At 18.5% G+C, this 15605-nt stretch overlaps 3 protein-coding genes across 3 annotated transcripts; all 3 read left to right on the top strand.

The window, feature by feature from the left end:
* Positions 1-957: 957 nt before the first annotated feature.
* MKS88_000339 (uncharacterized protein) lies at positions 958-1840 on the top strand (the record flags this gene model as incomplete). Its single annotated transcript, XM_067219310.1, has 2 exons — positions 958-1044; positions 1169-1840. The coding sequence occupies 2 exons, from the start codon at positions 958-960 to the stop codon at positions 1838-1840; spliced, it is 759 nt and encodes a 252-aa protein (XP_067070355.1).
* A 6902-nt stretch (positions 1841-8742) lies between these two features.
* Positions 8743-9408, top strand: MKS88_000338 (fam-m protein; the record flags this gene model as incomplete). The annotated part of the gene is made up of 1 exon (XM_067219309.1): positions 8743-9408. One exon carries the CDS (start codon positions 8743-8745, stop codon positions 9406-9408), a length of 666 nt encoding a protein of 221 aa, XP_067070354.1.
* A 1875-nt stretch (positions 9409-11283) lies between these two features.
* MKS88_000337 (uncharacterized protein) lies at positions 11284-12267 on the top strand (the record flags this gene model as incomplete). The annotated part of the gene is made up of 2 exons (XM_067219308.1): positions 11284-11358; positions 11479-12267. 2 exons carry the CDS (start codon positions 11284-11286, stop codon positions 12265-12267), a joined length of 864 nt encoding a protein of 287 aa, XP_067070353.1.
* Positions 12268-15605: the final 3338 nt, after the last annotated feature.

Raw genomic sequence — 15605 nt, 5'->3', positions numbered from 1 at the left:
TTTTTATTTTATAAGAGTAAAATATTTAAACCAATAGATTAATAATATATAACTTATTTTTTGCTATTTATTCTATTAATATTTCTCCTTAAGATATAATTTATTAAAAAAAAAAATGAATTTATGCATACATAAAAATTTTCATTTAGAAATAAAAGCATAAATTATATATATTTTAAAATTATCAATTTCAAAGCATATATTATAAAAATAAAAAATCAATATTTATTTACTATTAAAATATATATTTTTTTATTAATATGTTGAAAATTTTATTTTTTTAATGTAATATAAACTATGAAAAAATTAATAGGATTGCATAGAAAATAATTCAATGAATTAAATGATATAGCACAAAAATTAGTACTTATATATTATTTTTTTTTTGTTAGTATTTTCACTATTACTATATTGTAGTAATTAGTATTTTATTAGCAATAAGCAATTTTTGCATAATATTATGTTTATAAAATTATAATTATTATATGCGAAATATTAGTAAGATATTTTATTATTATCTTTATAAATAAGGTGAAAAGTTTTATATATTGTGTATGTTCTATATTCTATATAAACTTAATATTTAGAAATATTCATATGCCATTTTTTTTTTTTTTTTTTTTAAAGGAATAAAAAATAAAATTATTTACATGTACTAATATATAGAATAATTAATTTATATATATTGGATAATTATTAATTAGTCCATAATACATTATGTTAATGAAAGTTATTGTTTTTATAAATTACATTAAGATAATTATTTTATAATAAAGTTTTTGGGGTATATTCCATTTTTTATATAGTAAAATGAATTATAGTTAAGTACATATTATTAAGTATCTATGAAAAGATATTAAAAGAGCTTATTATAATGTCTTTTGCAACTAGCAAAATACAGTTTTATTATTAATTTTTTTTTTAACTGAATATATTACACTATTAGTATTTTGTATCATGGAAGAAAACTTTAAGTTACTCATATTTACTAAAACTTTTATGTTTATGCTTTTAACTTGGATATTTCATTTTAACGATGATTTGGTATGATAATAATATAGATGCACGTATTATTAATATTATTTACATTTTATTTTTATTAAAAATTTCGTTAGTAATAAATTATTTATTCTTTTAATTTATGCATATAATATTCTTTTTTTTGTAGGGTAACTTTTATACATATTTTTATAAGAATTATTCCTTTGACGGAAAATTATGTACAATAACTTATCGTTTACTAGCAAAACATAAACAAGGGAAGTGTTCAAATACTAAATGGATAAATGAAGTTATACCAAATAATGGAAAGTACAAACAAAAAGATACATATAATAGTGAAAAAATAACTAAAAGAAAAAGTATACGAATAGATAAATGTTCACCAAAGTGTGGAGAAAACTATGAAGTACCTAAAAGAAATGAATATAATATGTATACCCGTCGAAATTCATATTTTAAAAAAAGAGCATTTGACAAAATATATTATAAAAATATAGTTAGGAATGAAGCTATTGAAGATTTTAAGTTTTTAAAAAAAAGTATTCAAGTAAAATTATTTGGGATTTTTATTTTAGGTAGCTTCCATATACTAGTTGGTATTGCATTACTTGTCTTAAGAAAATTGAAATATTTGGATGTAATTGATAGTGTTTTTCCTATATCTGGTCATAGTGTTTTATCAGCTATGCTATTCTTGATATTAACATTTGTAGTTGAAGCAGCAATTTTGTATCTGAATAAAAAAGTTCTAAAATATATAAAGACTTTAGAAAAAAAAAGTGACATTCATAATACGGCATATCCTTTATTACATAAGGTAGTTTTATATAAAAAATAAGATTTATAATTTTCATATGCATATATATAAATAACAAATATATCTATAATTGTTGAAAATAAATAAAACTTCCTGTATGTAAATCGTCTTATTAATGAGTTATGGTGTTAATATACACTTATTTTTATTTTATTTTTTTTGTTAATTTGAAAGTAATAGATTTTTCATTTATTATATTAATATATTTTCTTAACTAAACAGAGTATTATGGCTCATATATATATTTCTGTAACTAAAAAGATTTTTTAGAAAAATATATGTGAATTTTATTAAATTAATATATAAAAGTGCAATTTGTTTAATTTCTCGATGTTATGTACCAAATTATATTTGTAGTATAAAAAATAGTGCCAATTATTTTTGTTTGTGTTTTCTTATTCTTAAATAATTATCTATAGAAATGAAAAAAGTCATTATTCGTTTAAAATTAGAAATAAATATGTTTTTTTTAGTACGTTATCGAATTGAATGTATTCTGTTGTATATATTTATATCTCTCTATATATATATTTAATATAAAAGCGAATTTGCAGTTTATATTACGAAATAAGCATTATTATATATACAATATGGTATATATTTATTTTAAAAAATATTTTTGATAGACATAATATATTTTTAAATAGTATAATTGTGAAGTTAAAAATATATAGTAAAGAAATTATCCTTTTATGAAGAATGCATAATTTAGGAAATATGGTTAATATTTTAAATACACCAATGCTACTTTATTTTATAATATTGGCTACATAATTAAATATACTATTCGTTTTTAAAATGAAAAATAGAAACTTAAAAATTTTAAGAAATTGAAATATTTTTTTATGTATACACGTAAAAAAAAAGGAAAATTTAAAGGAAAAACAATATGAGTTTAAAAAATAATTTAATATTTAAAATGTTTTCTTTTTCTTTTAATATTATGCTTTAAAATATAAATAAAAGCAATTTTTTTATTGCTGAAATAATTTATTTAAAAAAAAATAAACTATTAAACATATATTTAATTTGTATTTGACTTAAAAAAATAATTACTATAGATTAATTATGATAGAAATGTTTCAAGTTAATATTATATAAATATATCTGTGACGAAATTTTTTTTAAATATTTTTATAATTTTCTTTGTCATATAACTTATTATACAGTTAGGAATGCATATACATATATATATACAATATATTACGCTTTACGTATTATTAAACAAAAAACAAATATATTTATTTATTTAATAACGTATTAGATTAAAAATAAGTTTATTAAACTTTATATTATATTATACATATTAGAAAGTGATATTCACCATATCGTGTAACTTTGTAGCATAATGTAAAAGAAAAATAGATTAAGAATATAATTATTGTTCTTTTTGAAGGTGCAATAAAAATGTTCTTATTAAAAATCATAGTAAAAATAAATTCCTCTTAATGAAAAACATTATGTTATTATGGTTATAATATTTCAGTGAGTGATAACATGAATGAAGTATAAACAAATTAAATATTTAAGAAAAACATAAAAACAATTGACAAGTAATATGTATATAATTAAACGAATTCTTTTGTAGGTTACTAATCTTCTCTATAATATTATTATTTTGGGAGACTGTTTTTCAATATTTTGTATTAATCTAATATATATATATTATAAACTAATGTGTATTTAAAATAAGATATATATTTAACATATCTTAGAATTTTACGAATAAAATTAGTTATTAATAATTCAGCCAAAAAACATTACTTGAAACTTCGTGAATTAATATTTTAATAATTAGTACAAAACAATTAATTTTTTTTTTTACATGCACTTTAAAAAATTCCCATTTTTATTAATTTAAAGATTAATATAAATTTTTTCTAGATGTTCATACAGAAATAAAAAGAAATATATATGTTATGTATATCTCCTAATATGCATATTTATTTTTATATATGACTTTTGCTTATTTTATTTATATTATTCATTACATTGCTCTTTTTTGTTCCCTTATGATATCAGAGTATTTAAGAATTATCTTTCATAGACAACGGATGTTTTATCTGAAATATCATCAGAATATATTTTGGATGCATACCTATGAATTTATAAGATGTGAGTTCCTGATATTTCAACGGTTTTGTTTAATTTCTCATCATTAACTGTGAAATTTACATTTGTATTATCTTCACTTATCCAATCATCTATCTCCTTTCTAAAATTTTCTCCCCCTATATGACCTATATTTTTTTTATTTTCCGAAACATCTCCTTTAAAATTAATTAGGTTTTTTCTATTTCTGAATTTTTCCATAAATTTGGTCCTGTTCTCATTCATTTATGAAAATATCCTAGTATTTCCCCTTATATTTTGTATTTTCCTTTTTTTTTAATTCTTGTAATACCATCACATGTAAGAGTATATATATTTTTGGTAGTAATATATACATATACGTATATATCTATATAAATATCTGTGTTATGAAATTCTTCTGTATTTATTAGAGATAATTCCCTTTTATTTTCTTCATATTCACATGAAATATCCTGTTATTTTTCTGTCAATTCCATAAAGAATCCTGTTCTAAATATTGTTCTATAAATGGTACCTTTTTTTGATATGCATTGAATCCAAGCACCTTTTTGTATTTCTATAAATGGAATATACTGATATTCGCTAGAATATTTCTTATTTAATACTTGAACTTTTTTTATGTATGCCTTTCCTTTTTTTCATTAATGCTTTAAAATGTTGAAGCGGTCTATTATAATAAATTTCTCAGGAAGTTTTATGTTTTTATATCACATAATTTCATAAAAGTTTTTGTTTTTCAATATCATTTATCCATTTAATATTTTCCATTAACTCATCATTTGTCAAATTAGGATAGATCGTATACTCCTCTTCTGTGAACATTTGTAATAATGTTGATAAAAATTCTTCTTTGTTGATTTAGCGTTCTTTACTTCTGCGTTCATTGTGTGCTTTCATATGTATTTCTACAATAGTTTTAGATCTTACATTTTTGCTATTTGACAAATTTAGATTTTTCACAATATGGGTTTCATTTATTTTTATATATTCTATAATTTTATCATGGTATAATGGATGTTATAAGTGATAGTGTTTTAAAATATCATTTTTACTCTCAGAATGTGAAGGTAATAATATTTCCAATTATTTAACTAACCTTCTTAATGTCTTTTTTGTTCCTTTTTAAGAGTTATATTAAAATGTACTTCAATATAACATAAATATATTTATGAAATAAATTACTAGAATTATCAATTCTTATTACATATTTTATTAGCTAAATTAATGAATCTTTTCCTTTTCTACTATATTTAGTGATAAAATTTATTCTTATTTATTTTTATAATTGTTTTTATATATATATATGTATATATTTTATAAATATATTTTTTGGAATAAATACTATATATACTATATATGTTAATTTTTAGTACTAACGTTAGTATTGGTTGTCTAATTAATATTAATATTTTTTTATTTTTTTACACTTTATTAAATATATACATTTTCCTAAAATACATATACTTTACTTTTTTATATTTTGTTCATTATATACTTGGGCTCAATTAAAGGCTCCTTTTTGCATGAGACTTTTGTAGTTTTCCATAGAACATACATTTATAATATTACGTTGAAATATTATAATTAAAAGAATTATTGACATTTTTTTTTGTGCATTTTTAAAATAAATTTCATTTAACTCTTTTAATATTTTATTTTATATGAACGAATATATTTATTGTTGAATATTTATAAATTATAATTTTTTACAGTATGATATATAATATAATATATACTGTTACAAGAATAGTTTTATCATCTTTAGTACTATTTATTAGTATATGATCCTTGCATTCATCAAGATATTTCAAAATATTTACTTTTTTTGTATTATATAAAGTGAAAATATACAGACAAACTAAAACATTTAAAAGAAAATTACATGTTCGTAAATGCAGTACTATAACAATGGTAAATTAGTGGCGTAAAATAGTGAATCTAGTAGATTATTAATATACTTAATTGGAATAATTTTTATTGTTAGAAAAAAAAGTAAAAATAAATATTAGAATAAATGTTAATGTAATTAATGGAAATAAGGAATCAAATTCATATGCAGTATTATTAGTAGGTATCATTTCTTAATATTATAAATTCCTAAGTGACAGTTTTACGAGATTTGGGATTAATTGAAATTGATTATATTCCTGTAGGATATTGAAAAATAGGAATGATGTTGCACGTTTGGACTAGGTAATATGATTTTTATCAGCATAATATTCATAACTATGGTTTTTTAATTGAACATGTATATAAGTTCCATTTTGTGCAAAAATTATATTTATGAAATTATTATGTAATTAGTAATATTTGTTCGCTATACATGGAAAAATTATATGTGTTTATTCAAATATGCAAAATTTTTAGAAATAGTAAAATATTAAATTTATGAGTAAATTTATAAAAAAGGAAATATTAAAAAGTATTATGTTTTTTTTAAAAAGTCGATATTCAGGTATCTGTGTAAATTATATTTAAACCATATAAATAAGATATAAGACTCCATAAAAATTGAACGTTTTAATGAATATTTTTTTTGTGGATATGGTAATATATTGATAGTGTATATATGAAAATAATATTTTTAAAATTGAAATTTATAAATATTTTACATTTCTTGTTTATTTGTAAATTTTAAACATAATTATCTTATTTTATTTTATATAAAAAAGGCATAGCATGTGAACATACAAACTTTAATAGGATATGTATATAAAAAAAAAAAAATAATAATTGGCATATTATATATATACGTAATAATAAGAAAATTGTGCATTTTCCGAAGAAATTAAACTGTGGGTTTAGGATTTATTAATTTTAGAATATCATAAATCATTTATACAATTTTTATTTATTTCTTAGAATAATATCTCATAAAATGTTTTAAAAACAGTGAATCTAACTAAATTGAAAAGGTTCAATTACAAATAAATGTTAAATAGGATTTTATTTATGCAGAGTTTATTTGCCTTAATTTATTAACTAAGTTTTATGTACAGCATAATTACACATATATTATATTGGATAAGGTATATCTCATATTGATATATTATCGGTGAGTAAAAGTTTAGATGGACAGTTTACGAAAATGCTAAAAGAAAATAAATTAGTTTTTTCATAAATGTTACTACAGTAATATATATACATTAAATCAATAAAAATTTAATAATGTAATTTTTAGATATTAAAAATTAGATATATTTTTCTTTTTTATATTCATTTACATGTAATTTTGTACTCTTTAATAAAAATAATATAAAGTTTTATTTCACATAATTACTATAATTTGTATATATATAATATTTTTTAAATTATACGCTTATTGGAAATAATATAAAATGGCCATAAAATTCTTCAAATAATATTTTATAGATATTAGAATTATATTCGTTAAAATATCTATTATTTAAATATTTAAGGAGTTCTACTACAGTCCACCTACAAAATATCTTTTCAGCTGTAGATATTTACAGCAAGATATATTAAAAATAATATACTTGTTCTAAAATAATAATTAAATAAGTTAATAAATCATATATATTAGTAGATTATGTTCTTATTCTTTTTCATTTATTATGTAAATATTATATATTGCATATAAGGAGTACATTCATTACTTTTGATATATTTTAAAAAAATGGAAATTTAATCAATATTTATATCCATTTTATCCTTAACCCCTTTTTTTTTCCCTCTTTTTTACTCTATTAATATTTCATCTAAATATATATAATTAATTAAAAAAAAATAAAAAAATTTATAAGTTGAGTTCAAATATTTGTTATTTACAAATAATGGTATAAATTAAATATTAATAAAAATGATAACAGTAAATAAATATGAAAAAAAAAAATAAAAAATCATCCCTTTTTTACTTTTAAAATAAATATTTCTCTATAGATTTTGTAATATCGTATAATGTGTACTTTCTAAGGAAAATAATACAACATAAAAAATTATATGTGTTTGTTGAGGAATTAATTCACGTTATATAAATGACACAATATAAGTTTTTGTATTCTTTTAATAATACCAAAATTATAATAATTAATTTATTATTAAAGATAATCAGTTTTTCCGGAATATAATATTTATAAAATTAGAATTATTAATAGGAAAGAATCCTTTAAATTATTAGTAATAATCTTAATGTACAGAGGAATATATTATATATATATACTCTGAATTATGTATAGTACATCAACTCATTATATATATATAAAAAAGAACGAACATTTTAATTTATAGTTCATTGTGAAGATGATTAATAAAAAAATTATTTGAATTGTGACCTGAATTAAATAAATAAATTACATATTTTAAATATTTGTCTAGGAATTCAATTTATTATATTTCAAGGATATTTATTTTTTTTTTTAAATAACATTATGATATAAATTATAAAGTATATATTTAATGTTGTTTTATATTGTATTTATAGTAAAGTATAAAACATTTAGATACAATTTGTAATTTATTTATGAAGAAATAATAAAAATAATTGTTTAAATAAATAGAGCACACATTATCACTATAAGTATATATTCGTTAATTTATTTTTCTCTTAATATAATAAAATATTAATGATTTATATTATGGAACACGAAAAAAACTTTCTTATTTCTATGAAAATAGTTTCGTTTTTCCTTTTAACTCGGATGTGCTATTTTAATCAGGATCTAGCATTATTATATAATTTAACTATATTTATGTTTATTATATTTGTAGTGTTTTTTTATTTTTATTAACATTTTTTCTAGCATTATATTATATAATCGTTTTAATAATAAATATTTATTTTTTATGTTTAGAGTATATCTAGCAAATTTATGAATGATAATTATCATCTTGATAAGTTAAATACAAGAAATTATCGATCACTAGGAAAATATGAAAAGGATAATTTAAATAATTTTCTTTTGAAAGAAAAGTTTCTAAAAAATGGAGTGAATGAAAAAATATCTATATATATTAATGAAAAAGCGGACAAAAGAAAAAGCAAACAAACAAATAGAAGTTTATTAAAGAATGCCGAATATTATACAGATGTTATTGATTACAATAATGGATTGTTTGATGGAAAACATTTTCATATTGAGAAAAAATGGATTAAACAAAAAGGATATAATGATTTTTTGGAGAAAAGAAGGAGAATTGGAGATATAGCTTTAAAAAAAATAAAATTTAGAAATTACGGATTTGGAGTAGTTATGTTTTTTTTTTTTTTCTTGGTAGTTGTAGGAATTCCCCTATCACCAGGATTAACATTTTTGAATAATATTAAATGGACGGAGATTAAAAATAATACAGTAGGGAATTTTTTCTATGATGCTATAGAAAAGATGACAAATATTACGGATACCTATTCTTATATAGTTTATTTTAGCATAATTATTGTAATATTATCTGTTATGCTTATAATAAGGATTTATAATATCTTAAAGAATAATGAAAAATATAGTAAAATTAAGATAATTAATGAGCATAATAACTAATAAGTAATGTATATCTTTCTGTAAAGAAGTCTTTAATACGAAGTAATAACATAGCAATTTTAGTAATATATTAATAAGGATATATATTATATCTAAAATATATTAAATGCACAAGAGTATGTGCAATCTATTTAATACACAAACACGAATATATATTTTCTTCATTTTTTTAGAATTTGATTGTTTTAATATATTTGAATGTGTTTTAAATTAATATTGTATATTGATTAAACCTTATGGCATAATTTATATATTTGTCCATTTAAATATATTTCTATGTATATATATTTTTGTTCTTCAAAATTAGTCCTTAGTAGTACAATTCGTATAATTTTATAGAAATGCAATAATTAATATTTGTACTAGATCATTTTTATTTTTATTTTATATTCTGTTGTAATCTAACATTATCATATGCGCATTTTTCTAAGAATATCTATTATTAATGTTAAATTAAAGATAAATGTGTCTTGTTTTGTATGCTATGAGAAGAAATGCATGTATTTTGATATATGGACACATACATATGTATATATAATTCTAAAAGGAAGACTTAGTATTTATTATGTGAAATATAATTCATAAATATTTGTAAAAAAACATATCTATTATAAAAATCTTTTTAACGGACATTTAAATTTTTCGCTTTTTATAACTATGATATTATATATAATAAAAGAACATACCCTTTTAATTACGTATTATTTATAAATACTAACCTAAGGTTTTCAAACAGTTACAATTAAAAGAAGAGTTCTAACTATTTATTGATATGTTATTGAGTATAATAATACATTTAAGTTATGCAAAAATTACATAAATTTATATTATGTTAATAATTACCAAATAAATAAGCTATACATTTTAGAAAATTTTTCATATAATTAAAATTTTAAATTAATTAGATAAATTTAATGAGTTATTACTAGTTCATTTGTAACATATATATATATATATTTTTTTATTAAACTAAATTTTCTTCTGTTCATATATATTTATATAAAAAAAAAAAATAAAATATAATTGAAGAATTTTGAAATATTTGATTTACATATAATAGCATAAATAAAACTTTATTGGCTTTTTTTTCTTTAAAAAATTTTTTAAAAAAAATAAACAATTATTATTTTTTTTAATACTTATATGTATACTGTTTTACGGATTTGATAGTATTATATTAATTGGACCTTTTATATATATTATAGGAAATTAAGGAGTGAACGAGTAATATTTAATACATTTTTAAATGGTATACACAATATTTATCTTTTCGTTCTTCATTACATTTATTACATTATTATAATAATTAATATTTTTTAACTACCATATCTTGCTTTTTCAAATTAAATATTTTATAAAATTAAAAATATTTTTGAAACAGTATTAAAATTAGTTACTATTATCCAAAAATATAAAAAAACTTGTAATCTCTATATTCCATATACTCTATGTTCTATATATTCTGTCTTCTATATAAACTCAATATTTAGGTATAATAAAAAATTATATATTTTTTTACTTAAATAATAAAAGGATTAATAAAGAAAACATTTAAATAATTTATTATTTTATATAATTAATTTATGTATTTTGAATATTTATTAAAGTAATCGAATTATATTATTCTAACGAACATTTTTATTTTATAAATATAATTATCATAAAATATTCATAATATATTTTTATAATTACTTTTCATTGTTTTCCTTTTAAAAAATTTTATATAATAACATTCGTTTTATTCTATTTTTACTGAAAAAAAAAAAAAAAAATTAATTAAATAAACATAATGTCCCTATCATTAAAAAAATATCATATTATTGTTAATTTGTTAGTTAATATAGGAAAACATTAAAAATATATATTGAAAAAAAAATGAAAATAATTATTTTCTTTAAATTTTCTATCTTTATGTTTGTAACTTGGATGTACTATTTTAACAAAGATAAAGTAAGAAAGTATTATTATATAATATTCATGTTATTCATAATTTTAGTGTTCTATTTATTTCGTTTATTTTTATAAAATTATTTAATTTTATATAACTAATAATTACTTTATTTTTTTTAGATTACGTTCGACAACTCCTCAAATGGCAATTGCATATTTGACAGTAAATTAAATACAAAAACTCATCGATTATTAGGAAAATGTAGGCAGCCTAAGAATTTAAGTGCTCTAGAGTTAAAAGAAAATAAAGAAAATATTGGAATGCTTAAGAAAGGAGATATATCAAATAATGAAAAGGGGGCCACAACAAAAATAACAGAATTAAATGGAAGTTTATTAAGTAATACAGAAGGATGTAAACAAGCTAATAAAAATAAATCGTGTATATTTGAAACAAAAAAATATTCTCGTTTTGAATCAAAAATTTTCAAAGAACTGGATTATTTAGATTTTCTTAAAAACAATAGGACAATTAGCGATAAGACTTATAAAAAAGTAATATGTAAAAAATATGGACTACGATTTGCTTTACCTATATTGTTGATCCTATTTTTTATAGCTGTACTCATGATAGATTTAACAATGGGTTTAATATCTACTGAGACAGGGGGATTGTGGTCTCATATAGGTTTGTGGGGGCATATAAACTCCTCGTTATCGGGAATTGTAAAGGGGTTTAATTCACATTTACCATCATGGCTGACTCAATGCGCACCATGGAACTCCGAGCACCATTGTAATGCCGGATCAAGTGGAAGTTGTAATGAGGTTTGTACCTTAAATAATTTATTTGGTATTGTAGTGTATTTCTTACCTTTCATTATATTAGGTATAACCCTCATATTAAGGGTTGTTTACTACCATAAAAAAGTTAAGAAATATGAAAAAATTAAGTTTAGGAAAAGATAAAAAGAATAAAATGATATATGCTTTTTTATTCAGTAAATTAATTAACATAAAAGTGAAACTATAATATCTTTACTTATATATTTATTAATTATATCCATAATTGCTTAAATTTTATAATTTTGTGTATAAACATTGGTCTAAATGTTAGTTTTTGTGCACTACAATCAGATAATATTATCTTCTTAGAATTTTTCTACAATTTGAATTTTTTCATGTTGTTAAGTGTATACTTTTATGAATTTGTTCAGTTTAAATAAAATATTATGTTTCAATATACTTATTTGTGTAATTGAATAGGTTATAATATAAAATATAAGTTTATGAATTATAATTAATATATAATAGGACAACCCATATAATTTTAAGTCTTTAGTTAATTTATATTCCATCTATAAGAAATTGTACATTATATATTTTATTTTAATCCAGAATGAAATCATTATTTGTGGGCATACTTAAAAAAAGTGTATTGTTGTTTTTACATAGTAAATATATATTTCTTGTCTTTTGTTTAATGCCATTAAGTGAATATATATTGTTGCATTGATATTTATATGTAGTATTATTTAAAATATACTATACGATTTCTCTTTTTATATATGATAGTTTATATAATATAGCAGAAACATATATTAATACACGTGAAATATCATTTCACATAAATAAAATAAAGTACCATATTAATATTAATGAATCATTATATAATTATTTTTATTAGTACAATATATGATAGTATTAAAACATGTTAAACATATACATATATAAAAAATTTATAATTTAAACTTATTATATATATGAAATCAATCTTAGGGAAATAGAAAGTCCTATGACGACAAGTGCAAGTTGTAATCATAAAATTAACAGAACGTTATTTTTTTTTTCCTAATAACTTGTATATATTCATGTTAACTGCTATAATCTTTAAGCACATAGAATATTGAATGAGTTAATTTTATAGATACATGTAAATATAGAAACTATATAAATTACAATATTATAAAGGCACATGGATAAAATCATGAAATTCCATTCATATTATTTATTATTAAACTATATAGCGTTTGTTAATGCTTAACTTCTGACAGTTTAAACGAAAAAATTTAACATTTTTAAGGAAAAATAATAAAGGTATACATACTATTAAAATGTTATGGATTAAATTTTTCATTTTAAATATATATTTTTATTATTATTTAGAAAAAATAATATTGAAAGAAGAAAAATTATTTTCATTATATAGGTATAATATTGAACTTTATATTTATAAGATAAACAATATATTATTATGAATGATATATTTAGAAGAACACAATAACAAAAAAAATATTGAATATACAATTCAATGCTAGAAACATTGAATAATAAATAAGAATATATATGTACAAGCATAATTCACCATATAGTTATTTAATTAGGATAAAATTAAATATATTTAATGCATGTAAACTCTTCACAAATTATACTTTAATTTGAGGAAAATATACCAATTTAGACATGTATATAAATAATTAATAAAAAGCAATTCCAAAAAAATTTTTAGGAAGAGAACAATTTTAAGAATGATAAATTCTTAATTTATGTAAATATTTAGAAAAATTCAATTATATATAAGATATCTTTCTAAGAAGTTATATATGTATATTATAAGTTTTTAAAATTGGTTAATATCTATTTTAGAAGGATGCATTAAATGTATGTAAAAGTATGAATAAATCAATTATAGCATCAACAAAGTTAAATTAAGAGAATTTATAAATTCACAGTAACTCTACATATGGTTTTAAACAATAAAAGCAAAATAATTTTTTTTTCATATGCTTTTTCTTTTCAATATAAATATAAAATTTTTACTTTAATTTTTTTGCTTTTTTACAATAAAGTAATTATTTCCATTGAATAGTAATATATTAGATGAAAAATAAAATACTTTTACATACTTAGAATTATATTTTTTACATACAATATATATATAAGTATTAAATTATTAGATATAATAATTAAAGAAGGGAAATATATTAACAAAAACATCCTTTCGTATAAAGATATTTTTAGCCAAATACTATTTATTTACGTTCATTCTTTAAATTATATCACTAAATTATATTGCTGACATTATTTATTTGTAGAGGAATAAATAAATACATAATATGTTAGTTTTAATGTTTTCAAAAGAAAAATTACTAAATCATGCATTTCAGTAAATAAATCTAAGATTTTTTCTTATATGTTATGTATATATTATAAACCGTAAATTGTTATTTGTAAATATATTTTATTTGAAATATTCAAAATTAATAGAATTACATATAATATTTCTGCATTAATTTTTACCAGGTATCGCCCTTTCTTTATTTTTATTTACTGTTATTTTAATATTTGTTGTAAATATATATATTTAATTAATAAATATTAAAAAAATTAGGTCTATGTAATTTAATCATTTCATTTAGAAAAAATGGAAGTTCATTTAGTTTATTTTATTTGAGCATATTATTTTAAAATATTATTATGAATAAATAAAAAATATATATTTATTTTCCTTTAAAATAAGTATATCTTAATAGATTAAATAATATAAATAGCTTTTATTGAATTAATTATATATAATAAAAGAGCAAATGGTCTTAAGTAGTAACTAATGAAAGTGTTATAAATAATTTAATAAAAAATTTTATACGGAATATTGCTATATTTATTTATTACTACAATTATTGCTAATATTATAATATTATACTAAAGTGTATGATATAAGAAAAATACAACAAATTATCCCATTATATAATTACTTTAAGTTATATTTATTAATAAGATAGCATCCTTAAAATTATCAATTATTCTTTTAATATGTAAAAAAATATAATATACATACATATATATATATATATATTATCTATATTCTCCATTGCATAAGAACTCTACCGGCATAATAATATATAACATATATTTTTATTAGTTTACTCTTAAAATGTTGAAAGAAAAATTATTTAATTAGTGTACTACATTAAATAATTATTTTTTTTTATATGTATCAATGAATTAATATTATTTTATTTTAAAGAATATTAGTTTTTTTTTGAATAATATTAAGATAAAAATATATAATATATTTTTCAAGTTATATTTATTCATTGATGTGGTGAAATGTACCATATTTATATAAATTTAATTATTTGCGAAGCAATAATAAAATAAAATTTAAAAATTATGGATATATTGTTGCTATATCATTTTTTACTTGTTTGCAATAGAAATGCACTTATTAGGAAAATTAAATTATTTCAGTAATGGATGGGAATCACTTAGTGAGGGTAATATATGGAAAATTTTGTGTGAATCTG

This window comes from Plasmodium brasilianum, assembly GCF_023973825.1.
Source record: "Plasmodium brasilianum strain Bolivian I chromosome Unknown PB_00_22, whole genome shotgun sequence".
In the NCBI taxonomy this organism is placed as follows: domain Eukaryota; phylum Apicomplexa; class Aconoidasida; order Haemosporida; family Plasmodiidae; genus Plasmodium; species Plasmodium brasilianum.
This window is presented reverse-complemented; position numbering and strand designations above follow the sequence as displayed.